Source organism: Pinus tabuliformis, chromosome 2_1, assembly GCF_031772625.1.
Source record: "Pinus tabuliformis cultivar Carrire ecotype Pingquan chromosome 2_1, CPIR1, whole genome shotgun sequence".
NCBI lineage: Eukaryota > Viridiplantae > Streptophyta > Pinopsida > Pinales > Pinaceae > Pinus > Pinus tabuliformis.
In genome coordinates, this window is record NC_142299.1 from 606,046,543 (window position 1) to 606,074,345 (window position 27,803).

General features: G+C 36.2%; 2 protein-coding genes and 1 long non-coding RNA gene across 3 annotated transcripts; 1 reads left to right on the forward strand and 2 right to left on the reverse strand.

The window, feature by feature from the left end:
- Positions 1 to 3,417: 3,417 nt before the first annotated feature.
- Positions 3,418 to 4,284, reverse strand: LOC149201944 (abscisic stress-ripening protein 3-like). The gene is made up of 2 exons (XM_089399866.1): positions 3,969 to 4,284; positions 3,418 to 3,706 (listed from the first exon to the last, which is right to left on the reverse strand). The coding sequence occupies exons 1-2, from the start codon at positions 4,170 to 4,172 to the stop codon at positions 3,521 to 3,523; spliced, it is 390 nt and encodes a 129-aa protein (XP_089255992.1). The 5' UTR covers positions 4,173 to 4,284; the 3' UTR covers positions 3,418 to 3,520.
- Positions 4,285 to 4,872: 588 nt separating this feature from the next.
- Positions 4,873 to 6,669, reverse strand: LOC149201945 (putative receptor-like protein kinase At1g11050). The gene is made up of 4 exons (XM_089401416.1): positions 6,586 to 6,669; positions 6,101 to 6,521; positions 5,528 to 5,669; positions 4,873 to 5,443 (listed from the first exon to the last, which is right to left on the reverse strand). Exons 1-4 carry the CDS (start codon positions 6,667 to 6,669, stop codon positions 4,873 to 4,875), a joined length of 1,218 nt encoding a protein of 405 aa, XP_089257542.1.
- Positions 6,670 to 8,830: 2,161 nt separating this feature from the next.
- Positions 8,831 to 9,313, forward strand: LOC149201946 (uncharacterized). Its single transcript, XR_016253485.1, has 2 exons — positions 8,831 to 8,942; positions 9,094 to 9,313. It is a non-coding gene; the product is annotated as an uncharacterized LOC149201946 (long non-coding RNA).
- The last annotated feature ends 18,490 nt before the right edge of the window (positions 9,314 to 27,803 follow it).

Consider the following 27,803-nt stretch of genomic DNA (forward strand, 5'->3'; position numbering starts at 1 on the left):
TGCAATTTCAAAGCACTTGTAGAAAACCAAAGTGGGCTGCATATCAAATTTGTAAGAACTGATAGAGGAGGTGAGTATATCTCCAAAGAATTTCTACGTTTTTGTAGAGAAAATGGAATTCATAAGCAGTTTACCACTAGGTACACTCCGCAGCAAAATGGAGTTGCTAAAAGGAAGAATAGGACAATCATGGATATGGCAAGGAGTATGTTAAAGGCAAAGCATTTGCCAAATGATTATTGGGCTAAAGCTGTACACTGTGCAGTGTACATTTTGAATAGATTCCCTACAAAAGTAGTCATGAACAGAGTGCCGGAAGAAGCATGGAGTGGGACAAAGCAAGGAGTCACCCACATGAAAGTTTTTGGATGTGTGGCTTATGCACACATTCCATATCAGCTAAGGAAGAAGTTGGACAACAAAGGGGAGAAATGTATTTTCATTGGATACAGTGAGGAATCCAAAGCCTATAGGTTGTATAACCCATCCACCAAGAAGCTTATTGTGAGTAGAGATGTTCAGTTCATTGAGGAGGAAGCTTGGTATGAAAGCATAGAGAAAACAATGAATGTTAAAAACTCTTTGTCACATGATGAAGATGATGAGGAGATGGCTGAAATACATCCCCAAACAGCAGCACCAACACAAAGGTAGCAAGAGACACCCTTGAGGAGAAATGAAAGTGCTTCTCCAAGCACATCACAAGGACGAAATTCAAGTGCTTCTTCAAGCACTTGTAAACCAAATGAAAGAGGTAAGAAATTCAGAAATTTAAGTGACATTTACGAACAAGAGGCAGCAAATGAAGGTATGAACTCTTTGTTTGCTTTATATTGTCATGTTGATGACCCTGTTCATTTCGAAGAAGCAATTAAGGATAGGAAATGGATAGAAGCTATAGATGAGGAGATCAATGCCATAGAAAGAAACAAGACATGGTATTTAGTTGAACTACCAAAAGGAAAAGAAGTCATTGGAGTTAAATGGGTCTACAAGACCAAGAGTAATGCTGAAGGCAAAATAGAAAGACACAAGGCAAGACTTGTTGTCAAAGGATATAAGCAGCAGTATGGGAGAGACTATGAAGAAACTTTTGCACCAGTTGCTAGAATGGAAACAGTGAGAGCAGTGTTGTCCATAGCAGCACAAAACAAGTGGAAATTTTACCAAATGGATGTGAAGTCAACATTCCTAAATGGAATGTTAATGGAAGAGGTTTACATTGAACAACCTCTAGGCTATGAAAAGAAAGGTCAAGAGCACAAAGTGTGCAGATTGAAGAAAGCTCTTTATGAGCTGAAGCAAGCACCAAGAGTGTGGTACAGTAGGATAGATTCCTATCTCCTGGAAAATGGATTTGAAAAGTGTGAGGGAGAACCCACCCTCTACATCAAAGAAAAGGATGGTAAATTACTAATTGTTGTGTTATATGTTGATGATGTTATTTTCACAGGTAATGATGATTACCTTATTGAAAATTTCAAAACAGTGATGAAAGAAGAATTTGAAATGACTGACATGGGTTTACTGAGATACTTCTTAGGAATAGAAGTAGAACAAAATGGAAATGGGATTTTTATCTCACAAGCGAAATATGTTAATGAAGTGTTGGAAAGATTTAATATGCAGGAGAGCAAAGCAACAATCACTCCCACAGTGATGGGATTAAAACTCAGCAAAGAGGACAACAACAAGGATTTTGATCATAGTTTGTACAAGAGTATAGTTGGCAGCCTCATGTATTTGACTGCAACTAGGCCGGATATAATGCATGCTGTTAGTTTAATTTCCAGATTCATGGAGAGGCCAAAAGAAGCACATTGGCAGGCAACAAAAATAATTCTAAGGTATGTTAAAGGTACTAAAAGGTTTGGCATTTTATATACTGTTTCAGAATGTTCAGATTTAATTGGATACACTGATAGTGATTGGGCTGGAAGTGTAGATGATCAGAAAAGCACATCCGGTTATGTTTTTCACATGGGTTTAGGAGCCATTTCATGGGCTTCTAAAAAACAGCCTATTGTAGCATTGTCTAGAGCAGAGGCAGAATATGTGGCAACTACAGCAGCAGCGTGTCAAGAAATTTGGATGAGAAGGATGTTAAGAAGTTTATGCCAATAAAAAGCAAAATGAACTGTGATTTTTTGTGACAATAGCTCAGCTATTGCATTATCCAAGAATTCTGTGTTTCATAAGAGAACGAAACACATTTACACAAAGTTTCATTACATCAGGGAATTGGTAAATAATGGAGAAATTGTTTTAGAACACTGCAGAAATCAGGAGCAGGTTGCAGACATTCTGACCAAACCATTGGGGCAGAAAAGTTTTGAGTTTTTGAGGAAGTGTCTGGGTATGACTGATAACCCAGCAGTTGAAATTAAAGGGGAGTGTTGAAATATTAATTCCAACTGCGGTGCAGCAAAAAACCACCAACGTACCTCCCCGCACCGCCTTTCACGAATGCTGGTATTTGACCGGAGGGCAGCGAGCATACAGGTCTGCTGACACGTGGCCACAAGCACTGTTGCAAAACCACCATTCCCCGGTGCGTAAAGTCCGTGCAATTGAGACCTCCGGGGAATTGCTGCCAATTGTCCGATTGATGTGGGCAGATCTACGGTTAAGAGAGCAGTTGCACGTGTTTTTTTGTTGGACCTCCGTATGATTGACAAGACCGTATGCAAGGTTGGCTAAAAGGAGGTGAAGGAAGAGAAATTAATTTACCGCCATGTTATGTAATTAATATAATTCATTTCGGTCAGTAAATGTAGGTAAAAACTTTAATTTTATTATTTTTTTTATGCACGGGACTTGTTTTGTTTAAGGGCACAAGTCAAACAAAAGATATGTTATGCTATGTTTTGTTTTTGTTCTGGAGTATGTAATGAAATGAAATACGCACAGCAGCGCGTATGTGTGAAGTTAAAAAAAAGGGGGGGGGTTTACACTCACAGCAGTGTAATACGCAGAGTGCGAATGTAATGTTCGTTTTGTTGAAAATGAAATGAAGCGCAGCATAGCGCGAATGTAAAATGAAGAATTTCATACACAACAGTGTTAATATTTTTGAGGAGACAGAGTATTGTTTTTGTTTTGAAATGCACAGCAGTGCAGAGACAGAGTAATTTTCAGGCAGACAGTGAAGTTTTTTTTTACGGCATCTGAAGCAATTTTGTTTGTGAAATCCCTCTGTTGGAGGAAGAAATTTTTGTAACAGCAGTTTTTTAATTAATGAATACAAAGTTTTTTTTGTGTGTTGAAAACTCTGTTCTCCCAAACAATTTTAGCTTGCCTGTGTTATGATCCTGTGATAAAAACAGAGCATTATCCTCTGTTCTGTTTAGTCATTTTTGTGCTGGAATTATCAGAAATTCCCAACAAACAATATAATATTCACCGTACAATGTTTATTTGGATTAGCGGACGAACCATCCAACAAATGAACAAATTATGTGACTGACATGAATAGATTTATTATTTTAAACGAATACATGATGCCCGTGCATGTGGGTGGCTAAAATAGATGGTGGCGATGTTTTTTTCCATGAGCTTCTTTTGCTTGCTTCTTCGACTCCTCTCTCTTGTGATGTTCGTGGACGGCATACCCCCCTGCTCCAACTGCAACTGTGGCCGCAATCTTTTCTTGCAACTTATGTCTCTCTGCGTGTTCGGGATCCTTCTTTACTTGGTGCTTCTCATGCTGCACACATGTCAAATTACATTAATATACAGACTCACTTTCTTACATTATAAAAATCATCGAAACGATTCTGTTTTGGGCGTATCATCGAAACAATTCTGGTTTATGAAGACTGTACAAAATACAAGAAACGATACAAGGATATATATTCCATGACTCGATCTGACCAAATACGATTAACATGGTGGAGGACCTAAATATACGTTACTCCACATTTGGATATGAAAATTTAGAATTAATGAGTAAAGGATATATGCAGTACCATTGCAAACGCTCCGGCAGCCGCTGCTCCCATTTCCCCCAAATGTCCCATACGCTTATGATGCTTCTCGTCTTTCCTTGCCCTCTCGTATGCTGATTCATTCAGCTTATACGTACTCGTTGTGCCAGAGTAAGGAATCCCGGAAGCAACGTTCTTGGTTTCCATTTCCTTATGATGGTGGTGCTCATGATTGTTGTGACCCATCTTTTCGAATGGTTAGAAAGAGAACTGAATTTGATCACAGCCCAAGAAAATGCACAGAATGGTTTCTACATAGTTGCAATAGTGTAATGAGATAAGAGGGGAAGGAACACAGGCAAAGAATAATGCATAGAAACACAACTGAATTCGATCACAATCCACAAAGATGCACAGAATGGTTTAAACTTAAACTTAAACGCTTGCCGATGAGATGAGATGGGGAAGGAACATAGTGAGTGTTATATATAGTGGGCATTGGATATCAAATTCATATATGTGGCATATGTCTATGTCAAATTCATATATGTCTATATATAAAAAGAAATGTTAAAAGAAAATATTTTAATTTTATATATAATAAAATATTCAATCTCCAAAGATCAATAAATTAAAAGTTAAAATAAAAATAAAAATATCAAGTACTTCATAATAAGAATAACAAAGATTATTTGTATATCATATAAAACAATTGAAAAAAAATGTTTTAAATGTTTTAAATAGTTTCTCTATTTTATATTGTGGTCTTTTTTAGGTATATTCTTTTAGTGTGTTTAGTAGTATAATATTTAGAAAAAAATATTATTTAGCATTAATTATATATATAATCTCAATTGCATTTTACGTAAAATCTTATCAAGAAGTACACATTTCTTTCATTAGAAGGAAGTAGAAAAATGCTCTCAGAAATTCCAAAGGAATTGTTTCATTCGTTGGTAAGGAAAGATATTCCATGATGCATCAGTGGCAAAGGCCTGTTAGGAATTTCAGGGATCTCCGCTTCTCCCTCCAACATCTTCACGACCTCCACCATTCCAGTTCTGAACGCCACCATAACGTGGGCGCACAAAATACCTACCAAAAAAATCTCTCCACCCGGTTCTGCCTGATTCGGTCCTTCTTTTACCAGTGCCCATGCCCAATCCGTGATGAGATAATGGGAGGCCGACTCTGCAGTGGTGTCGAGAGCTTTTCTGCCGCTCATGATCTCCAACAGCAGAACCCCACAGCTATACACATCACTTTTATCTGTGCTTTGGTTGTAGAGAGCGTATTTGAGGGCCAAGTAATTGTGCGTACCTGCTACCCTTGTTATCAAACGGGATTTTCCTGTATCTTCTTTAGTCATGATCCTTGCCAAACCAAAATCGGCAACACGAGCATTCATATCATCATCTAATAGAATGTTAGTGGCCTTGATGTCTCTGTGATAAATCACAAGCTCTATTCCATCGTGGAGATACGCCAACCCTTTGGCAGTCCCCATCACGATATTCCTGCACTAAGGTTGGGCCATGGACTTTTGTCCAAAGAGATGGTCATCTAGACTCTCATTCGGCATGTAATAGTATATCATAAACCGTTGATGCCCTTCCCTTTCGTCGTTGGCTATGCAACAACCTCTCAAAACCAAAAGATTCATGTGCCTCGTGTTGTTGATGATCTCGACTTCGTTCACGAATTCATAATCCCCTTCCGGAGTGCAGTTTTTTATTCTCTTCACTGCAATGTGTCAACCGTCATCAAGCGTTCCTTTGTACGTTGTACTGAAGCCCCCTTAGCCGATGAGATTTTCGCCTCTGAAATTATTGGTGGCGATCTTGATCTCCTGAATGTTGAACCACATTGCCCCAGTGTTGGGTTTCATGGCAGACTTCCAAAAAAAATATTCTGCTTCACAAATCCCCTATACAAAGCCTTATGACTCCTCCTCCTCACCCACAAACCGTAGAGAAGCCCAAAAGCGTAGATCAGGAGGGCTGCAACAATGTCAAGGATTCCGTAGGCTAAAACTGGGCGCTAAGACGCGGTTTGGATGAAGGGCATGTGAAGAATACACTAAGCAGTATTTGGGCTCTTGGGCCCAAATTCATTGACCACTCCAGCGGCATACAACACCATGAAATAGAAACATTTCTCACTAGTTGCAGTACTTGTCAAATTTGTGTACATGTCCACGAGAATCTTATGAACGAGGTCTCCACTATCTTTGCATAGCTGACAGGCAGCCATATCTGAGAGGTTGTCTTTGTAGGCTGAGTTGAGGTTAGTAGTTCCCATTTTGCGAATACAGTCCTGCTTGCTTTGCATGTCCACGCAGAGGAGAGGGCTCAACACAAACCCAAACAAACTATTCTCCAAACAGATCGCCACCAAGTCTGGCAACAGACCTAGAGAGCCCAGCTTCTGTTGAAATTGCTTGAGACAGGCAACGACAGAGGCATTTGTAGGAAGCTCAAAAAGGGATGTGTATCCCAAGTACTGAGCTAATCCTACTCCAAACAAGACAAGCAATGTCTCACAACGTGGGCTATCATTCCCGCCACTAATAACTGATTCACAGGAAGATTTATCCTAAGGCAATTTACTGACATACTGTAAGTCCATTGGACATTCTACAACAGTGAACCCTAGTTACCAGAAACGGGACGATGTCCCCCGTTTCTGGCAGAAACCTTCGGAGAAACCTGACCATACTAGAAACGCCATCTGCAACGGCCATTTTCATTTTCACTGGCAAGAAACGGTTTCCCGCGAAACAAAACAGTTTCTTCTGGCCGTTTCCGGATAGACTTGCAGTTTCTTCTGGCCGTTTCCGGATAGACTTGCAGTTAAATTTATTTTTTCAGACTCAGATTAAATTTAATTTTTTCAAACCGTGGGGTAAATCAAGTTTAATTAGCAATTGATTACACATACAGAGAGTTTAATTCGCAGTTGACTGTTAGTCTGCTGCGCTGGACTGTTAGTTTCTGAGCTGGACTGTTAGTTTCTGGAAATTAAACATAAGCACTCTAGAGTCCAGGGTATTGTGAGCGAGCAACTGAAGAAAGAACTAGCTGAGAACGCAGGGTATTGTGAGAGCGTTGCCAAAGAAAAACACCAGTTGCCATTAAATTTTAGTTCTAGACTCCAATTGCTCATGTTTTCTCAAGGATTTAAGCAGAAGAAGAGAGCAAACCCATCACTACTCAGATGCAAGCCAGGCACAGATCAGAGCCAAGCAGCTTCACGCCCCCATCGAGTTATCTTCAACAGCATTGTCGATTCTATTGTCAAAAGCTACTACCTACACACTTCAATCTCTGGTTTTCTTATTTGAATGCTCACTCTAGAGTCTAGACCACATAATTCTCTCAAGATTTGGGTAGGTAAGGTTCGCTGGGATCAACTGCTCATATCATAATGCGCTATCCCTGTGTTCAGTCCTGTAATATCCTTGTATGCTTGCCAAGTTGTATGCGGATTTTGAACTCTCTGCTATACGGTCTTGTCATTCTCCTGTTGTAAGTACTATGAGTATAAATCAATCTGCAGAGGATGAGCAGTCCTCTGTTCAGTTCCATATGGATCAAGAGGAGTGCTTGAACCTGAAACTTGCATTGCCAAGCGGTCAAAAACAAGTATCTCCTTCTCTTCCTAGGTCTTCCATTAGACCTCGGGTTGGAATTTCTGATGCATCTTCAATGTGTTTTAATGGAGAAATCCCAGCCCACAGTTTTAACGATCACTACCCGATATCAGAATCTATTGGAAGCCCAGATATTTTATATGAGGCCGTTGATTTAGAGGAAGATGTATCAAATTCCACAAACAAAGAGACTCGTGCCTTTGATCCGAAAACAGTAAGAACCAATTAGTGTGGACCTTTTTGGGTACAAATTGTCACGACTTTTCTCCTCTCTAGAGTATGCCTTTGCATCACAGGAACCGTTACAATGTTCTACTTTTATTTCCCCGAGGTTTATATAACATCCATATGGTTTACAAGATTTCGAGCTGCAAGCTCATTCACACAAATTAGAGGAGTATTATGCCCTGTCTTAGTTTTGAAGTAAGAGCATAAGATCGAGAACTCTATGTCGTATCCTCGCAAGTCTCAGCATAAGTAAAATAAGGATTACAACATAAGTAAAATAAGGATTACAAGGTGAACAATTTAAAACCCTCAATCATTTATTTTTGGGCCGGTCACATGGAAAAGATGAAGTCTACAGGTTCATCAAGTAAAGTGTCGAAATTGGGTAGAAATTACTGAAATGAACCTATATCTTTCAATGATGTTTTCAAAATCTCAAGTTCAGTTCAAGATAACCACCGAATATTAGCATCAAGAAATGTGGTTTGTATTTTTAGGACTAAGAAGCTATACAAATTACCCAACAGTCATTTGATCTAGCAATGTATTCTAATGAGCACGTAAAGCATGCATCATTAACAATGAGTTCGGATCTAGTAGGGGTTTATATTTAAATAACCGCCAAATAAAGTGACAACACAACACATCATTATTGTATGGTGCACACTTCCCAAGTCTAGAAATCAACACCGAAGAGCATGAAAATTGAGCAGTGATTCTCGCTATTTCTTTTATTATTCATAGCCACCAATGACCAAACATAAGCTTGTTCTGGAATTCATCAAGAATATCACCAAAACACAGACCAGGTGCAAGTAGCGTTCTCTACTAAATCTTAGCAAGAAATTTCGATACATAGTATTTGAAGAGGCTCGACCTTCATAGGCAGTTAAAAGAATGAGACTTTGTTATTTCCAATAAATAGTCGTGTGCCAATTTGTACTAGAATTTAAACGGCAATAGCTCCCCTGAGTTGACAAGGAATGCTCGAGATAGCAGTGAGAATCCAGTTGGTTTTGAATTGTCTCAAATGAGTGAGGAAGAGTGGAACGTTTTCTTGCAGTGCTTTCAACAGTTGCTACCCAATGCTTTTGTAGATTGTAAAGCAAAGAATTTTGGCCAGTTGCCAAGGCTAGGTACTTCTTGTCAATTTTGATACAAAGTTATTCCTCATCTATTCATATCTGTAGAAATTATAACTGGTTATATTTAGATTTAGAGAGTTTGGTCTTATAACAACGCAGTGTTAAGGAAAATCTTATTCCACTCATAACAATCTGTGAACAGGCAAGGTCTTAGTATGTGAGAGCAACTGAGGAATGTTGCTTACCTCCACCGTATTATAATGCAACAAGCCACCATCATTTGTGTGTAAATGCTCTGCCTTTCTTTGTATGGTTTCTTCAGCCTGATTCAATTATGTTTTGCATTTCGGACTAGTACTGTGTTCCTGTAAGATTATCTTAAATGAACAGGCTGCAATATTGTTCCCATGAAGGGATTAAAATTTTGAAGTAACGGGTGATTTTTCATAGGAATTCCCTGAGGGGAGATTGTATATGTCAGTTATCTGAATTGTATATGTCAGTTACCTTTTGCTTCATTGTCCCCTTCCATTCTCCTACCACCTGGCAACTCTGGTATAATGGGATTTTTTTTCTAGCAAACATAATGGTGGCTTCTTGTCCAGACCATCAATTTGTCCCACAAGACTTCATTTATGGTTTTGTAATGTGCTCTGATACTGAATGTGATCCATAAACAAAGTGATTCCTAGTTTTGGGTGTCTAAATGAATCTCTACACAAATTTGACTCTCAACCAACAAAGTTTGACAGAGTTGTATGTGGTAAAATGAAAACACTGCAAAAATATATTATTAAAGTATCAAATGCAAGGTATAGAGCTTGAGCTTGAGTTTCGTTGCCAAATTTGAACCTTCTGAAAGGGACATCCGGAGATATGAGGAAGCAATCCTAATTCTAGATGCACCTTTCTAATTTCCTCGAATTGTCTAAAATGGGTCCCTCTAGAGGTGAACTAGGCACTCGCTGACTATCGAAGTTCCCTTGAACAAGCGGTTGGTCCAGCTATATGATCCTAGAGGGGTTGCCAGAGCAAGGGACTAGCATCTATGGATATAGGAGGTAATTGGATGGGCCAATGACCCCTTTCTTTGGAGCTATTCCCTCCTATGCTCGAAGTAAGGTGATTTAGATGTTTGAAAATTTGAAAAAAGATAAATAATTTTATTTTGTTTAAGTTTTCCAAAATTTTCTTTGATTTTCTCTTCAAATTTTTAGTTAATTATATTTTTCTAATTAAGTGTCAATTTTTTATTTTATTTTCTGTAACTAATTTTCAAATATAAATTGTGCAGATTAAAATTGGTTGCAGAGGAGAATCATTTATTTCTTATTCCACTCATTTCTCATTGCAATGGAAGAAATTTCATCAATGTCACAAAGTAGAACACCCATTTCCCAACAAAAATCTTCCATAGAGGCATCCAAAAAAATCCAAAACAAAGAATATCAAGAAGCAAAAAAAGCCTTTGAGGCAAGGTTATGGGCAATTGTGAAATGCACTCAATCTTACAGCGGAGGATCAAGTGGATCATCTGGTTCAAAGGTTTGGTTGTGCCCTTATTGTAAAAAACAAAAATTGGGGAATGTAGGAAGAGTTCGATGGCATTTACTTGGAATGGGGAAAAAAAAACAATCAGCTTTATGTGACAGTGTACCTAAAACAAAAAAAAGCTTCTCTAATTAAGCAATTTAATGAACTTGAAAAGCTTAGACATATTGTTGAAGGTTTAGTTCAAGCTAACAACAATTCTAGTGGACTGACAATTGGTGGTCCACACTCTTGTTTTCAACATCAAGTTTCTGTTTCTCACCTTCAAAACTTATGGGATGTAAAAGGAAGGGGAAATCTCGATGCATCCATTGGATGTTTTCGCAAATGGCATATCTTTTAATGTTTGTAGGTCTCCTTATTGGAAAGAAATGGTAAGAGATCTAGTTAACAATGCTCCTAAAGGTTACAAGCCTCCTAGTTATGAAAAGATGAGGACAACCGTGTTATTTGAAGAGAGGGCTCGGGTTGAAGCTAGACTTCAAGACATTAAAGATAGTTTGAAGGAATCTGGAGTCTCCATTGTCTCAGATGGTTGGACAGATGTTAACCATCGTCCCCTTACCAATATTTTGGTTTCTAGTCCAAAAGGAGTTATGTTTTAAAAATCCTATGATACTACAGGAAAGACAAAAGATGGTCCATATCTAACAGGTCTCCTCAAAGAGGCAATAGAGGAGGTTGGTAGAGAAAACGTGGTCCAAATTGTTACAGATAGTGCCTCAAACAATATCCTTGCTGGTGGGTTGATTGAGGATGAATATCCAACAATTTTTTGGACTCCTTGCTCTGTGCATTGCTTGAATTTGCTCCTGAAAGATATTAATAACATTGCATGGGTTGATAAAACTATAACTGAAGCAAAGATGCTACAACACTTTATTATTAATCATGCAGCATCCATAGCAATTTATAGGAAATATGCAAAACTTCAGCTTCTTCGATGTGCCGAAACTAGATTTGCATCTGCTTTCATTATGATTCAACGCCTTATTAAAATGCATCAATCTTTGAGAGAGATGGTGGTATCAATGGATTGGCAAAGGTGGAAGGGTTCTCATACTAGGGATGGCCTAAAAGTTGAGGACATTATTATTGGTCTTTCTTCAGAGAATTTTTGGAGGAGAGTGGAGGATATTGTTACCCTTATTACACCTATTGTTTCCACCCTTCGCATATTTGATAGTGATCAACCATGCTTAGGGGATGTCTTTGAGAGCATGGATCAAATTAGAGAGACGATTCATGACATAATAGAAGATGAAAATTCTAGGATTGACAAAGACACCAGAAATGAAGTGTGGGAACTTAGTTTGACAAGGTGGAAAATGCTTCATAGCCCTCTTCATTCAATTGCATTTTTACTCAATCCTAAATGGTTTCATAAGAAACCATCATCAGATGTAGAGGTTATGCAAAACTGGAACACTTTTATAAGTAGGTGTTACAATCGTCAGGATCGCACTGCTTTACGGTTTGAGTTAGGAAAGTATTTGAGATCAGAAGACCACTTTGCAAATGAAGATTGTGCATACAACAGACAACAACTTGGACCCATCGACTTCTGGATACAATATGGTACAGGGACCCCCTTGCTTCATCGTTTGGCTATCCGTTTGCTTTCACAGGTATTCTTAACAACAAATACCTTTAATGTATTGATTTATTGTTTAAACAATTAATTCTAAAGCTCATTTTAGATTATTTATCTTATAAGATTTATTGATTGACTATGACTAACATAATTTTAATTTTATTTTATAGGTGACTAGTTCCTCTGCATGTGAAAGAAATTGGAGTGAATATGCTTTCATCCATTCAACGAAGAGGAATCGCCTAGGCACAAAAATGGCACAAGATTTGGTGTTTGTACATTCAAATCTACGTTTGTTATCTCGACAACAACTAGAATACAAAACTGGACCCACGAGAATGTGGGATTATGGTGGTTCACAAGATGACGAACTTGATGAGCTTCCACTTGAGGTGCTACAAGACAATGCTGAAGACATGCTTGATGATACCATGAAGTCTATTGACCAAAATAATTCTTTTGGAATTGGCTCAAGCTCAACAACTATTCCAGAAAATCAGCTTCAAAATCTAGATTATTAGGTTTACTTGCATTTTGATATGAATTGTTGAAAGTGACTTTAGAAATACATATATATTCAAAAGAACAAATTTAATTATTTATATTTCAAATCTCTTATTCTTATCAATGTTTGCTATTTTCTTGGAATTAAAGATGGCTAAATTTTTGGATCTACAAAATTATTACTTCTTTCTTAAAACTAAATTAGTATTTACAATTGTTTTTTACAATTTCATGAGCAAAAACATTGCAGGTTTATGATTAATGCTTTGTTTATATTGTTCACCTTTAATATGGTGTTTTTCTCTCTCCTCGTTTTTTATATGCGAAACCTCCAAACTTCGTTTCTCGTACCGTTCTCGTTTCCCGTTTCGTTTCCCGTTTCTCGTTTCTGGTAACATAGCACTGAACGCCCAATATTGTAATGAGAGCGACTGCAGGAGGAAGATAATATTCATTTTCATTTTTGTTATCTTGCACGATCGAGGAAGGAAAGGTACAGAGAATCTCAATCTAATGCAGGCAATGAGGAGGCTAAAGCAGAGAACCATTTCACCTACGAGTACCTGAAAACTGGTCACAGAGAACCATGTATGCCAGAATTCATACAACTCTTAGTCGCCTCTACTTTCATGGCGATGGCAACTCCTATGGCCTCCCACAGGTTATGGCAATGGCGCGCCTTTCAGTCCTCTACTACTTTCCACCGCATTCACACGACGCAATCACCGTTTCTTAGCATCTCCACATCTCAGGTTCACGTTGCAGCAAGAAATTTAATTAAACCGGATGATGAGACACTCTACCTAAATTACGTGGCGGCCAATGAATCTAGCTACAGTGCCGTAAGACAAAGCCTCACCATAAAAAACCTTAGGCTTAATTATATACTTTAAATTAAATTAGAATAAATATATTTCGAAAAAAACATTTGTTAAAATCATTTTTGTCTTCTTTTACGTCGCAAGTGTAATTTTGTTCGTTTTTCTTTTAAATAACAAGAGTCTCTTTTCAAAATGATTTGGCGCTTCATTTGAATAATAACTCTTTCTTTTATAGTTTTTCTTTAATGAATAACCGTATCTTTCCAAATTTGGGGATGAATTGATAGATTATAGCCGTTTCTTTTCAAATTAAAATTAAATTTTGAATTTGATTATGGTACAAATTTACTTGTTTAATGAAATTTTGATTATGGTACAAAAGAATAATTATTGCAAAACACTGATACTGGATTATTAATGTTTATATATAGAAAACGATGGATAATATCAGATATTTGAATCTTTGGGGAAAGCGATACCAAGAAAAACAAAATTACTGAAAGTGTTGTTGCAGTTTTCCCTCTATACATGGAAACAGTAATGTGGTTTCTCTAACTACCCAGGTGAATTTGTAGCATATGCACACGTTAGTTTATGAAGTGAAGGAACAAATAAGGAAATGATGAGATGGCAAGAGAAATAAGGGGTGAATAATTGCTTCATCCATCCATAAGATGAGATTAGTTCGTTTACCCTTTATCTTCGCATCCATCGTAGTCAGCAAAATGTCCTGATTTCCTACGAAATCGATCGTATTGTATACATTAAATACATATCAACAAATTCCATTTAATGTTGTTTCAGAATAAAATAGTTAAAAACTAGTTATATCGATCATAATAACATTATTAATTTATTTTGGAATATTTCAATTGAATAAAAATAACTTTTTATTATCTTTGGTTTAAATGGTAGTGAATTTGCCCCAAGCTTTTAAGTGAGGTGATTGTTTCAGTTGGTGAATTAAAATCGATATTCATTGGTATTTTAAGGGATTTAACTACATGTAATATTATTAGCTTAATATCACAAGTCATTAATATCATGTACAAAAAATCACCGTTGTTGATCTAACAACTTTAAATCTTCTTTTCAGACAAGTTTAGTTAGTAATTCTCTTTAAAATTAATTGAGAAAATTATTAGGATTAAATGGAGAAAACCTTCAATTTCCCCTATCATCTAGGTCTACTTATAAAGTCGACTGCTTCTACACTTTATCGACAAGGGAATGCATGCCTAATGAATTCTCCATATGACTATATATAAAAAAATAAGTTAAGCAAAATATCTATTTCCAAAGTAAATTTCTTTTTGTACTTTTGTCCTACCGCTCACTACTACACAAAATGGGTATTTAAGACATTTTAAAATTATCATTGTCTCAATATATTAAATTACTACTACACAAAAAGGGTATTTAAAACATTTTAGAATTATCATTGTCTAAATATATTAAATTACTATTTATTAGTGGGAAAAATATCATAAAGGGGTATTTAAGACATTTATTTGGTTAAGACGAAACTATTGTTTCATCTTAAAGTTATGAAAAAAATATCATAAACTGCACATAAAGGGACATACAGCAAATAAACAAGAGATGAGGTTAAAGAGCATGAGAGAGAGATTAAAGAGCATGAGAACGAGGTAGATGCGATTGACAAGAGATAAGGCAAAAATGAGGTTAAAGAGCATGAGAGTTTGGTAGATGCAACTTGCAAGGACAACACTAGTAGTGCCACTATAAATTACAATGCCTCATGATCCATCTCTAACTTGAAACACATGGGGATGTATTGGGAGGATCTGACACCTAAAACTGATTTCCTTCACATCCAAATAATAAAAAAATGCACCTGCATTCATTGCATCTATGAGAGGCTGAGAGTTGCATGTTTGTTGAAGAATATTGAGCTATATTCAGTAGAATTTGCAGGAGTGAGGCAATATGAAAATTTGTGACCTATCTTGTGGTTTAACTGAGAAATTAGTGAAAAGTTACCCCTATTAAGCCCCATTATTCAAGCCTCGATAAACCCTTGGCTATACAGTGCACACTCAAATGCAAAGGATTCAAATTTTTTTGGTGTGCATGTTGACTCGTGTCAAGTTTAGGTTATCCATTGCCATCAAAGTGAGAGGAATTTCAAGAGTCTATATAATCATTGAGATATCTACATTGACAAGAGATTCAAGGATTCTTACGAGGAGGAGCTTGTGCACTCTATTGTGCGTGCACTTCTCCGCATATCCAACTTTTGAAGGTGAGAATTTTCAATGTTTGGGACCCATTTGCTTGAAACAAGTGAGTATCATCACCTAGATTGGCATTTCTATTAGAAGAAATTGAGCATTTGACCTAGACTAATGTGCTTCTTGAGCTTGTATTGTATTGGAAGGTAGTTCAAAGAAAGTGATTAGTGGTGAGAAAGTGTCAACAAGATGTAAAGGATGGACTCAGATTGTTCTATGATAGTGTTACAGATGTATGTGGGAACCCAACGAATCATGGAAATTTTTTTTATTGGGAAAAATATTATGAGGAACAGAGGAGCACAAGAGCCCTTGCGAGGAAAAATATTGTGAGCAGAGAAGCACAAGGGTTCTTGTGGGGAAAAAGGTATTATAAGGATCATAGGACCATAATAGTCCTTGGAGGGAGACATTGATGGGCCCTTATGCTCAAATCCATTCAATTCTAGTCATTTGTTAGACACAGACAAGGCAGCCTACAAAATCAGATATGGAGAAGATTCCTCAGCCATCGAGCAGAAAAGAGATTAGGTCAAATGAATTCCATTTCTTAGTCATTGTTTGGTCTTCCTAATCTATGTGTGGTATTCCTAATCTGATCTAGGTTCGGTCTTCCCAATCCGAGCTAGGTTTGTGGGAGATGTTGTTACAAAATGGAGCTAGGTTCATAGGATATTTTGTTGCAAAATGAAGGGTCCCCGTAGCCCTTGCTCTATCGAATTTATCCATGATTTTTAACAACCACGGAAAGGGTTAATATTTTCACAGTATGGCTAGAACTAAAATTATGACTATTCGTTGCATGTTGAGGTATGGAACTTGAACTAAACTTCGCTGTTCATTTCTTAATTCTACATCTTACATGAATCTTCTCAATTTCTTTTCTTTTCTAAATGCCTAGGAGATGCCATTGATAGAAATTTCCCTTTGTGGGCACCCATCCCTATGATTCTGGTTTATTTTAGAAGCCTGAAATGGCTCTTTCATATCGTGATCAACATACATTGCATATTAATTAGACAAATCTAGAGCTCATTAAGTTAGGTATTTTCTGCCAATATTCACCTCTATTTTTCATGTCACGGGGAAAGTCTCAAATTAGAGACCTCAACATGCATTCCTTCCCCTATAATTCTTTGTGGTGTTATATTTTCATCAAATGAAAGAGGCCTCATTCCTTTTTGAAATGCCATTTTGGTCATGCACACCATAGTGAGAATTGCAGATAGAGGAGCTCATGAGTTAACCAAGGTTTCGTTGGAATTTTGGGAACTGAAACCAAGCATATTTCACTTGATTTTGCATGACCTCAATATTTGATTTTTCCACAGCCACTTGGAAATAATTTGCAAAAATTGTCTTGCATATTTTGAAAAGTTAGTTGTTAGGAATGAATTGCATACATTTTCTAATATCATGTACATCCCCATTCTATAATTCCTTCTTCGCTTGGCCATAGATGAAACAATGTTTAACTATCAAAATTATACCATTTTTAATCTCTTAAACTTCCACTCTTTGTAATTCCTTCTTTGGTTCGAAACTATAACCTTCAAGTGGCCTCCTTCAAAACTAGCCCATCTTCGTGAATATGACCTTGTGTGGCTCTTTCGCATAGAGCAAGGAAGGATGTGAGCTTCGACTTTGTCTACCATTTTGAGAGCCATACTATAATATAAGCATAAACATACTATTGGTAATAAGTATGAACTATATTTGTATTTCTTACAATGATGTTGGTAGTAGAATCTTTCCTAAAGGATTTTTTAAGAATTGGGCCTCATAGGATGAAGGAGATGATGAAGAAATGATCTCATGTCTATATGAATTGTTATATATGGTCATACATAAGAGGATAATTTGTTTTGAATCAATATAAAAGTGGGATATATATCTTAGGCATCTCAGAAAAAAGTTCAAATTCACAATTCTATGGTAAAATGACACTTTAAAGGTTCATTCCATACTTGAGAATATTCCATTCAACACAAATCAATTATTTTTGTTATATTCATGAGTTAGAATTGATAAAAATAGTGAATTCATAGAATTATTGCTTTAAATATACAACAAACCTTAATGCATTCACGTCAAGGAAATTAACTATAAAAGAATGATCTGGTAAGGATATTAAATGTCTCAGTGTCGAGAGTCTGGTAAGGATATTAAAAATCTCGGTGTCGAGAGTCTTCCTTCTTGCTTTGTAAAATGGACGTTTTCTTTTCAAAGGATACTAAAATTTCCCCTTGAAAATCTCCCCTTCTATTCATGTGTTCCATGTTAACTTGATTAAAACATCATGATGAGCTCTAAATAGTATGGGTGGGGGGGAACTTAGTATAAGCCCCTCAAAACATGTGTAACTTTCATGTCAACATACAAAGTAATGTACATGAAAATTTATTTTTTATTTGCAATATTTATCTGATTTCCATGCAAATAATGTTATTTATGTCCACGTGTTTTAATACAAATACCTGGGTGAACCCTCATGGGTATGATTGAACGCATTATTAAAAGGTCACTTCTAGTTATACATGACAGACCATCGATGTCATGCTTTAAATAATGTAAAAGATACAGATGAAATAATGTTGAAGAAAGTATTTGACGAATAGTTTCTATGGGAAGCAATAGGTGGGTGGAGATTTAATTGGAAGTTAAATATTTCTTATATGATGTTGAAGATAAGTTCCCTGAACATAGTGAAAGTGCCCCATTTTATTACATAAGGGAATTAGAAGGTCAATAAAGTTTGTTATTTTTTAGATTTTCTATTTCTTTAGAAATTTGAAAATGCATTTCATGTCCGTTCTTAATTACAAGTTGGAGAGAAACCTTAAATCCCATTTAAAATGAGCTATCGAAAATAGAACATGGTTTTGTAAAATTCTGACAGAGACCAAGGAAAATGAAGAGAAAGAGATACCTAGAAGCCATTGTTAGATATGATACCAAGAGTTACTGGAATGTTATTGATAAATGCCTGTATATGGAGAAATTGTGGACTAATGAACATAGATAAATTATACGCTTGGCATGCTAACCGAATTATGGGGTGGCTGGTTCATATATGTTTTTTCCTGTTAACGTTGTGCCTAAAAGTTTGTGGTAATGATTACGTGTGTTTTGTGTTTTTTTTATTTGATATGTTTGTGATGTACTTTTATCACATTAGTTTAATATGTGGGTTTTTTTTGTTGCAAGGGGATTCCATTTTGATTTTTCAAATTCCTAGTCACATCTATTGCCTATCCATGTTGAATTTTTCATGGACTTAATTTCACTCTAAATATGCAACTAAAAACAACAAAGACCCTTTTTGAGGATGGAATGTAAGGATTTCTCCTGCATGTGCTCTACAAATGACTTGATTTCATTGATCAACCCATTGTAATGAGTTATTACTACTTGCCATTGGGAACCCTATTTGAATAACCGACTATAACTCAATATTCTCTTTCATATGAATGATATGTGTCTAATGTCACCTTGAGCTTCATGCGGTTGTATGGATGGATTCATATCTTATGAAATGGCCAAAAATATTTACTATTGTGTCACATGCTAGAGAATCCTAAAATATGGTATTTAAATGCATTCAACTTTTTAAGCCTTAAAAATGTTGAAGGTATATATATATTTATTTTGTGATCTATTGATTAAATGTATCCTTGCACACATAAGAATTTTGCATATCCTTTTCACAAACCAAATGTTTCATTTATTTCTCTTTGCTATAACTAATTTCTTTAGCTTCTCACGTGGTGCATGTTCTTACATATATTTTGGATTGTCATGGGGAATAGATAATAAGTTACAAGGGTGACTATGATACTTTTAAGAGAACTTAGATGAACAACTGCTCAATCAACAAAAAGATTTTGAGTCAAATGCACACACCAAGGATTATATTCATATTTATTTTTATTTTTCTATATGTTAAATAGGTTGAATCTGATGAAAATATTGGAACTATTTTCTCCCTAGAAATGTTTTAGAATTCATAATTTTTTTACCATGTTGTGATCTTTAATTTTATACTTAGATATTTACCCAAGGAATAAAATAAGTTTCTTGGGTTTTTTGTTTCCAGGATTTCGTTGATAAGTTCCAGTACAATGCAAAAAGAATTTTAATGAAGGTATTGTTAATTATGCTCCGAGGTTGGTCAATGGGAACTGATACGTCATTGACATAAAATATTGTAATTGTGTATATTTTCCCTATTTTATCTTTAGAGTCAAGCCATTCTTGATGAATGTCAATAGCATTTATTTGGTCAACATGCACCCAAGTGATAAATTTATGAACATTGAGGTCATATTTGTTGATGTTTTAGGGTTTGAATCACATTGGTCACATGGATGTTGTTGTAAAGGACCCATAGTATGATTCTATTTAGTGATACATACTATGAGTTTTTTCCTTATGCACATTTAATTTTCCTTTTTTATTTCATGTTGATGTTATGGCTTGTATTCTTGTATATACTGGTGGAGGTGTTTTCCAATTTTGTCTTCCATCTTACGTAAACATATTAAGAAGTTCTACTACACTGTCTACATATATAAATTTTAGTTTTATGCCCTTGAAAATAGACCAAGTACTCCAATCATCAATTTTAGGTTTGATATTCTACTTTTTGGGCTACATTTAAAAAATTCATGTTATTTTTCCTTGTTACTCTACATTTTTATCTACATTTTTCTCTTAGAATGTAATTCTAATTGTAATTCCTTAATTTCTCATAGTCACGTGAAGTCTTCGAGTAATTATACTTTCCCAAAATATCCATTTTCCTTCTATTTTGATATCTCTTTTCACTTGCTTCTTTGATGCAGTAAGGATGTCAATACGCTGCTAATGCTACCAGCAGTCCCTGCTCCAAAAAATATTTCCTCAATTTGTGGTTAAAGGAAATTAAATTTCCTATAATTATGAATGGAGAACACATTTCTTTTTGGATCCTCAAATCCTTCTCTTTGTGCTAATCCTTACACTAATTACAGTTTAAAACACAAAATTGTGTTTCCTAATTTCCTCATTCAAATATGCTCAACACTCATTTGCAACTAGAATATATTGAGAGTCATAAACATCATGCTCCAAAATCTAAATGGTAATATTATGAAACAAAGACATTATATAGGATTAACCACCTCTAAGTCAATCTGTAAACTTTTACCGTGAAGTAGTCCTTTCTTTCTACTTGGTATATCTCTTTGTAGCCAGATGTGCATAGCCATTACAAAAATTAAACAATAATTAATGAACACCATTGTGTTACAGGAATCAATCTTTCCATCACATTTACACTTCCTCCAAGTTTCGTTAAGTTATTTCAACCAAAAACTACAATAATATGTTTTCTTGAGGATCTCATTATAATTGATATCCCAAGGATCCTTCCAGGCCTAAATAAATTCTCACTATCTAAAATTTATATGCTAGCATATACAAATTTAGCTTAAACTCCAATTTTCAATGATTTAATCATGATTTTACCAAAGCTTTTTCAATGATTGAGTTGAGTGTGAATTCCTAATGATTGACCATCGCTTCTTGTAATAGTTTCTAGGAGTTGGGCTCTTAATATTTAATACATTTACTAACGAAGTTGTGGGTACCCCACAACTGAACTTCATTTTCATATGTAGTACTTAGTTTACAATCATCCGTGTTGTAGACACACTGTTGAAATCTATCATTGTAGAGAATGCAACTTCTATCGCTCGATTCTGATGTCATATGTGAACAAATACATTGATATAACCATAAAACCAATTTAAATAATATCATTTTTTATCCAAACCACACATTCAAACATTCTTCCACTTGAGAGTGATTTTCCCCACACATCACAATTTATCTAGAAAAATAGCTCTCATTTCCGAAGAGATTTATTCTTACTTGCAACGTCCTCACATGTAAATACCCAAGACTCGAGTTTGCATGAACTGGGGAATATAACCTACTTTACTTTAATGTGTATCTATATCAACAATGAGATTTCACTCAACAGGGTTTTTCTAACTTGTATATTGATGGAAACTTTCCAAAAAAACCTTGCACATGATTTCCACCAATATAACCTACATAGATGTTTCCTTGCTAGGAATGTGTTCCCACTTCTGAAAAGGTATTTTGAACCTTCTTACATGAATCTAATAGTACTGTAGTTGATACCACTAAAATTCAATTAAATTTTGGAAACCCCTAAATTCATAAGTTGTACAATTCCCAAGCAACCTATTTGCATTCATTTTACTTTATAATAAACACATAAATGCCCGAGCAAAAATATCATAAGGTGACCTATGCATTGAGACCGAAGTTGTGTTTGGTCTTAGTTTTTTCTGTGGATCAACGTAGTCTGCAATAGAGATCTCATGTGTTGATCAACGTAAATTACCATCTTTCTTTACTCCTTATCCTCCCCTTCATGTTCATTTCCTTTTGAGACTCTCCATAATCCTCTATTTCCATTGATTTCCACTCTCCCTTCCCCTCTCCCTTCTAATCTTCCTAAAGTTTTCCTTTCATGCTTGGACTACCTACAGCACTCCTTTCAACTTTTCCTACCCACACTCTCTTCTTTCCGTTCCCTACACTCATCTCTATGATTCTCCTCAATTTCCACTCATGTTGTTTTATCTACCTTCTCCTACTTCCCCTCCTTCTTCGACTCATGACACTCCCTACTTGCCATGAAACACTACTCCAATCTCCCTATATTCCTCCAATAATGTAGGCTCATGACACTAGAACATATTTCTTCCTAATAAAATATCAAAAATGATAGCATAGCTAAAAATACAATCATCAATAGATAAAATGTATGGACACAAATAGGAAATAGGAAATATATCGTCCTAGAAATTTTTGTGTGCTAAATTATATTGGTAGTTTAAATTATAATTATCTTTATGTTTGTGATTCGTCTTTTCCATTTAATCCTTCATCCTCCTCTCCCCCCATTTTTCTCTTCTCATTTCATTCACTTATTCTCCCCTTCAAAAAAATCTTTTAATTGCTATTCATTGTAAAAAATACTCTCCTACTCTCTCCACAAAGCTCCATATAAAATTAATAGCCCCTTCATAATAGCCAATGACCTCAAATGAGGAAAAAATGTTCATACTATTACGAAATTCTACATGGTTTCCTTTTAGTCCCTCTATTAAACAACTTAAATGCTACATGGATTGACCTAACTACCTCCATATGGACTTTGATGTTATGCACCATTGAACATTAAATGAATCAAAAGAAAAAATTTAGGTGTAATGCACATTTTGTTTGTCTAGAATTGGATGGTCTAGTTACTTGGATCAAATTGTAAAAGGAAAAATTGATGTATACTTGGTTATAATTACAAAAATAAAAGGAAGCAATCGTATGGCATGGGATTGTGGACTCATACATTGTTACTAACTTAACTAAGTTTCAACGAATTAGCTTCATCATATGAGACATAAATAAGAATTTTCTTTATATTTATGAAGGGGATTGAACATCCACCTACCATAATATTTTAGCAATGAGTGAAAGTGTGAGGATCATGTTATTTGATTCCCCTACATAATATTAAACCTACATTCCCTGAAATACCTATAGTCCCTCCCATTTTCCCTTAGCCTCTCCCTCACCCCATCTCCCTTCAGTCCTCCCACACCATCCTCATGCCTCTCCATCCCCTTCCTCCATCTCAATATTATTTTCCCCAATTAAATTCTCCCTTTCTTCCACCATAATGCATCCCCATCTTCATGCTCTACCACTACACAATACCTCTCCCTCACCTCCTCTTCGTTTCCTCGTTCCCTCACCCATATGCCCTTCTTTTATACCTCCAATATCTCCATGTACTCCTTCATAAATCCAACCCACATATCCCCCTTTCCCTTGCATGATCCTACAACCTCACTCAATATTTCTCTAACTTCACATCTTCCCACACCCATCTCCTTCATCCGTCCTCACACAATTTATTAATAATCCTCGCATTATCCTCCTGTTCCACCTTCTTCTTCATCCTTAACATTATTCCCTCACCCTCAACTCTGCAAGATCCATACCTTCTCATGATAACCACCTTTTTAACACTTCTCTCCTACCACAACTCTTGTATCGACTCATGTTCCCTTCATTAATATTACCTCTTTCCTCTTCCCCATTTTCTCTCACCTACCATCCATCAACACCCGCACATTTAATAAACTTAATCTTTCCCTCTCCCCTTCCTTTCCAAACTTTGTACTTCCTTCTCACCTCAACCCACATCTCCACCATATCCTCATCTAACCACACCAATCCCTTTCCTATGTTTATTCATTATTCCTACTTCTCCCTACAAACAAACTCTTCCTCTTCCAATCTCCTCCTTCCCACTTCTATCTTTCCATACACTACCAGTATCATTTTTATCCTCTTCTCCCATAATACTCCCCTCCACTCGCATGCCCAATCCTCCCTCTCCCACAACACCTTTTTCTCCTCCTCAACTCAAACATCTTGCCTCCTTTTTTCACAATAATTGCCTCCTCCACTCTCTATAACTCTTCCAAGCCCCTCACCCCTCTATATTTTCATCCTCTCCATCATCTCCTCCCTTTTCTTCCTACAATATTTCACTCACACCCCTCATCATCTCCATCCACTCCTCTAAAAACTCCCATATTCCAATTCCTTTTTATATTCCTTACGCTACTCTCCCACTTTCCATACCAAATTAAAGACATACTCCTTGCACTCTTCTCTCCTTCTAACTCCCTACACCTCATCCATATTCTCTTACTAACCTTTCCACCTTCACTTAGTCCTTTCTTTACCCCTCTTACATGAAAACTAAGAAATTAATGTCATCCTCCTTGGCACCTTCCCTTGCAATCTCCTCTCCTCCTCTCACTTGCACATTGTCCATATTCTCATATTACTTTTCCACCTTCACTTAATCCTTGATTTGCTCCTCTTACTTGAGAACTACAAATCCATTTATTCCTCTTCGCCGCCACCCACAATTCCCCTCTTGCCTCTTTCTTTACTCTCCTCTGCTTTTTCTAAAAACCCCAACCGTCTACCTTTATGTGTCTTGTTCTCTATTCTTCTAAATTCACCCTCCCACATCCATTGCTCATCCTACCACTCCATTCCTCCCTCTCTTTCTTCTAACACCCCGAAATCCACTTAATAACCCCTTCTTTCTCCCTACTCATACACTATTCACACCAAATGCCTCCACTACATTACATCAACCCTACCCTCATGCACCCCTTACACTATAACATATATAAGGAGAAGTGTTATATCATAACGATATCTTAGATAGTTAAATTAGAATAGGTCGAAAAGTAGTATAGCTATAGTTACATTGATTGGTAAGTGCTTTAAATCAACATGTAGTAAAAGATAATGGTAAATTTCCATATAAACTCTATAATGTATAGAAAAAACATTACACCCATAAAACATAAAACAATAAATGTATGTCTTTGAAGTTGGAAACATACTTAAATCAAGGAAAAAGAAAAAACATATACGCTATAACATATATAAGGAAAAAGGGTTACATCATAACAAATCTTAAATAGTTGAATTATAATAGGTTGAAAGGTAGTGTGGCCATGATTGCATTAAGTGCTTTAAATCAACATGTAGTAAAAGATAATAGGAAACTGCCATGTAAACCCTATAATCTAGGGCACAAATATTACGCCCATAAATCAAAAAAATTATGTCTTTGAAGTTGAAAACATTCTTAAAATTAAGGAATGTACCAGTAGTTGAATTCTACTAAGGCTAAAAATCACCAACTTCAATCATTCACACGTAACTTCACTTCCTTTAAAAACCAATTGAACTCAATATGTAAAAATAATACACAAAGCTACATAATTTCATAAAATATAATATAACTAATATTTTGTTTTACTAAGATGTTTTTAAAGATGATATCTTCTTAGAGGCCCTTGCATTTTCTTGCATTGAGGTTTGAGAGCTATAATATTTCTATGTTTAAGATACTTATAATATAATTTTGATGCATCAGTATCATCCAAACAAAAACTGACACAAAATAATTTACACCAAAGCATTTGTCCTCCCCTATTACTCACCTTTGTATTTGGATTAGGTAGGCTAATTAATAATGAAAATTGAATTTCAACAACTCCGACAGGAATTTCAGCGTAACATTGTATCTCGGGTTGGTTTGAATAGTATCATACTTCATTCCATTTTCAATTGTCGGGATCTCAATACCAAATTATGTAAGAGCCCTTTCATACATATACCTGGATGGAGCTAGAAAAAGTAAAAGCGGATGTTACCTGGCCAATAACGTCATCGAAAAAATGCATCCATTCAATTTTATGTCTGTCCGAAGCCAAAAAATAGTGTAGTTTAGTATCGACTTTCTTGGAAGCGAAGAAATTGGGAACCAAAAAAGCTTCAAACATTTCACCTCCCAAGTTGGATGGGAGGATAAAGGCAACGAACTATCTCACTCTAAAACATATCGATAGATGAAGCTTGATCCCTTCAGTTCTTTCTTTTCTGATAAGTTCTCTTCTGTTAGCGTAGCCAGCAAGTCCCAGCAGGGCTATTTCCATACACTTCAGTGATCACCTCGCCATTTCCTTATTTCTTCGGGACACTTTATCAGACACTACCATTAGTTTTGGCCATTTCTCCATTTTCCCCAATGTGGTCCCATGTCTGGGCCTGAGCCACTGCTGGTGGTCATTGTTGGGAATTTCTGATCATTCCAAACAAAACTGAAAAATAGAACAATACTCTGTTTTAACACAGTGGAAATAAAAATCATTTGTGGAATACGGTGTTTTAGCAACGCTGAAACTGGTGTTTCAGCAACACTCTGTTTTGACACCGAGAAACTATTTTCTGCTTACGGTGTAACAGCAACGCACAAAAAGACTTGTATTCATTAACAATAAACCAACTGTTACAAAAATGTCTTCCTCACATAGAGGGATTTTCACAACTGCTATTACAAAAGCATCTTCCTCTTGACAGAGGGATTACAACAGGAACGCTTCAGTTCCACAAACCAATTTCTCACTATCTCATAAAATTACAGTTTCAGCACTGCTGTGCGTTACAAAAAAGAACTCTCTATCATTCTTCTAGCGTTAGAAAGAACTGCTGTTCATTTTGAAGAGTGCAAGAATGGCCAGCACCAGCACTAGCATGGGTATTTTTAATATTCAGCTCTCACTACTTAATGGGAAAAATTATGACTATTGGGCAATAGTTATGAGAGTTTTGCTTTTCTCAGAAGATTTATGGGAATTTGTTGAAGATGGTTTTGAAGAACCAGCAAATGAAGATGAGTTTAATAGCTTAACTTAGGCAGAGAAAGAGCTGTTAAAGAGCTATAAGAAGGAGGATGTTAAGGCCTTCTACTTCTTGTATCGAGCAGTGGATGAGAGTGTGTTTCCAAGGATAGCAGCAGCCAAGACATCCAGAGAAGCATGGAAAACTCTCAAGACAACCTATCAAGGCATGGAGAAAGTGAAGACAGTAAAACCTCAGTTCATTGAGGAGGAAGCTTGTGATAAAAGCTTAGAGAAAATAGTGAATGATAAAAACTGTTTGTCTCATGATGAAGATGATGAGGAGATGGCTGAAGTACATCCCCAAACAGCAGCACCAACACAAGGGCAGCAAGAGACACCCTTGAGGAGAAATGAATGTGCTTCTCCAAGCACACCACAAGAAGCAACAAATGGAGTTAAAGATAGGAAATGGACAGAACCCATGAACGAAAGAAAGGAATTGAAGTTCCTTGAAGATATGTTTAAAGAGTATGGAGTTCGATACGTAGCTCTTGCCAAGATGGCCGAGATGGGCTTCACTGCTAACACACTTGTCAATATGACAGAAGAAGAGATTGAAGATTTGATGAAGACCCTGGTAGAACTCTATCAGATGGATCTTCCTATAGGGGAGAGATATGGAATTAAATCTCCCATGAGAGCAGAGAAGGAGCAGGTAGTAGATATTCTGACCAAACCATTGGATCAGAAAAGTTTCGAATTGTTGATGAAATGTTTGGGTATGACTGATAACCCAGCAGTTGAAATTAAAGGGGAGTGTTGAAATTATAATTTCAACTGCAGTAAACAGTTGAACAGCAGCAGCCGCCGTCCATTTGTCCTGATCC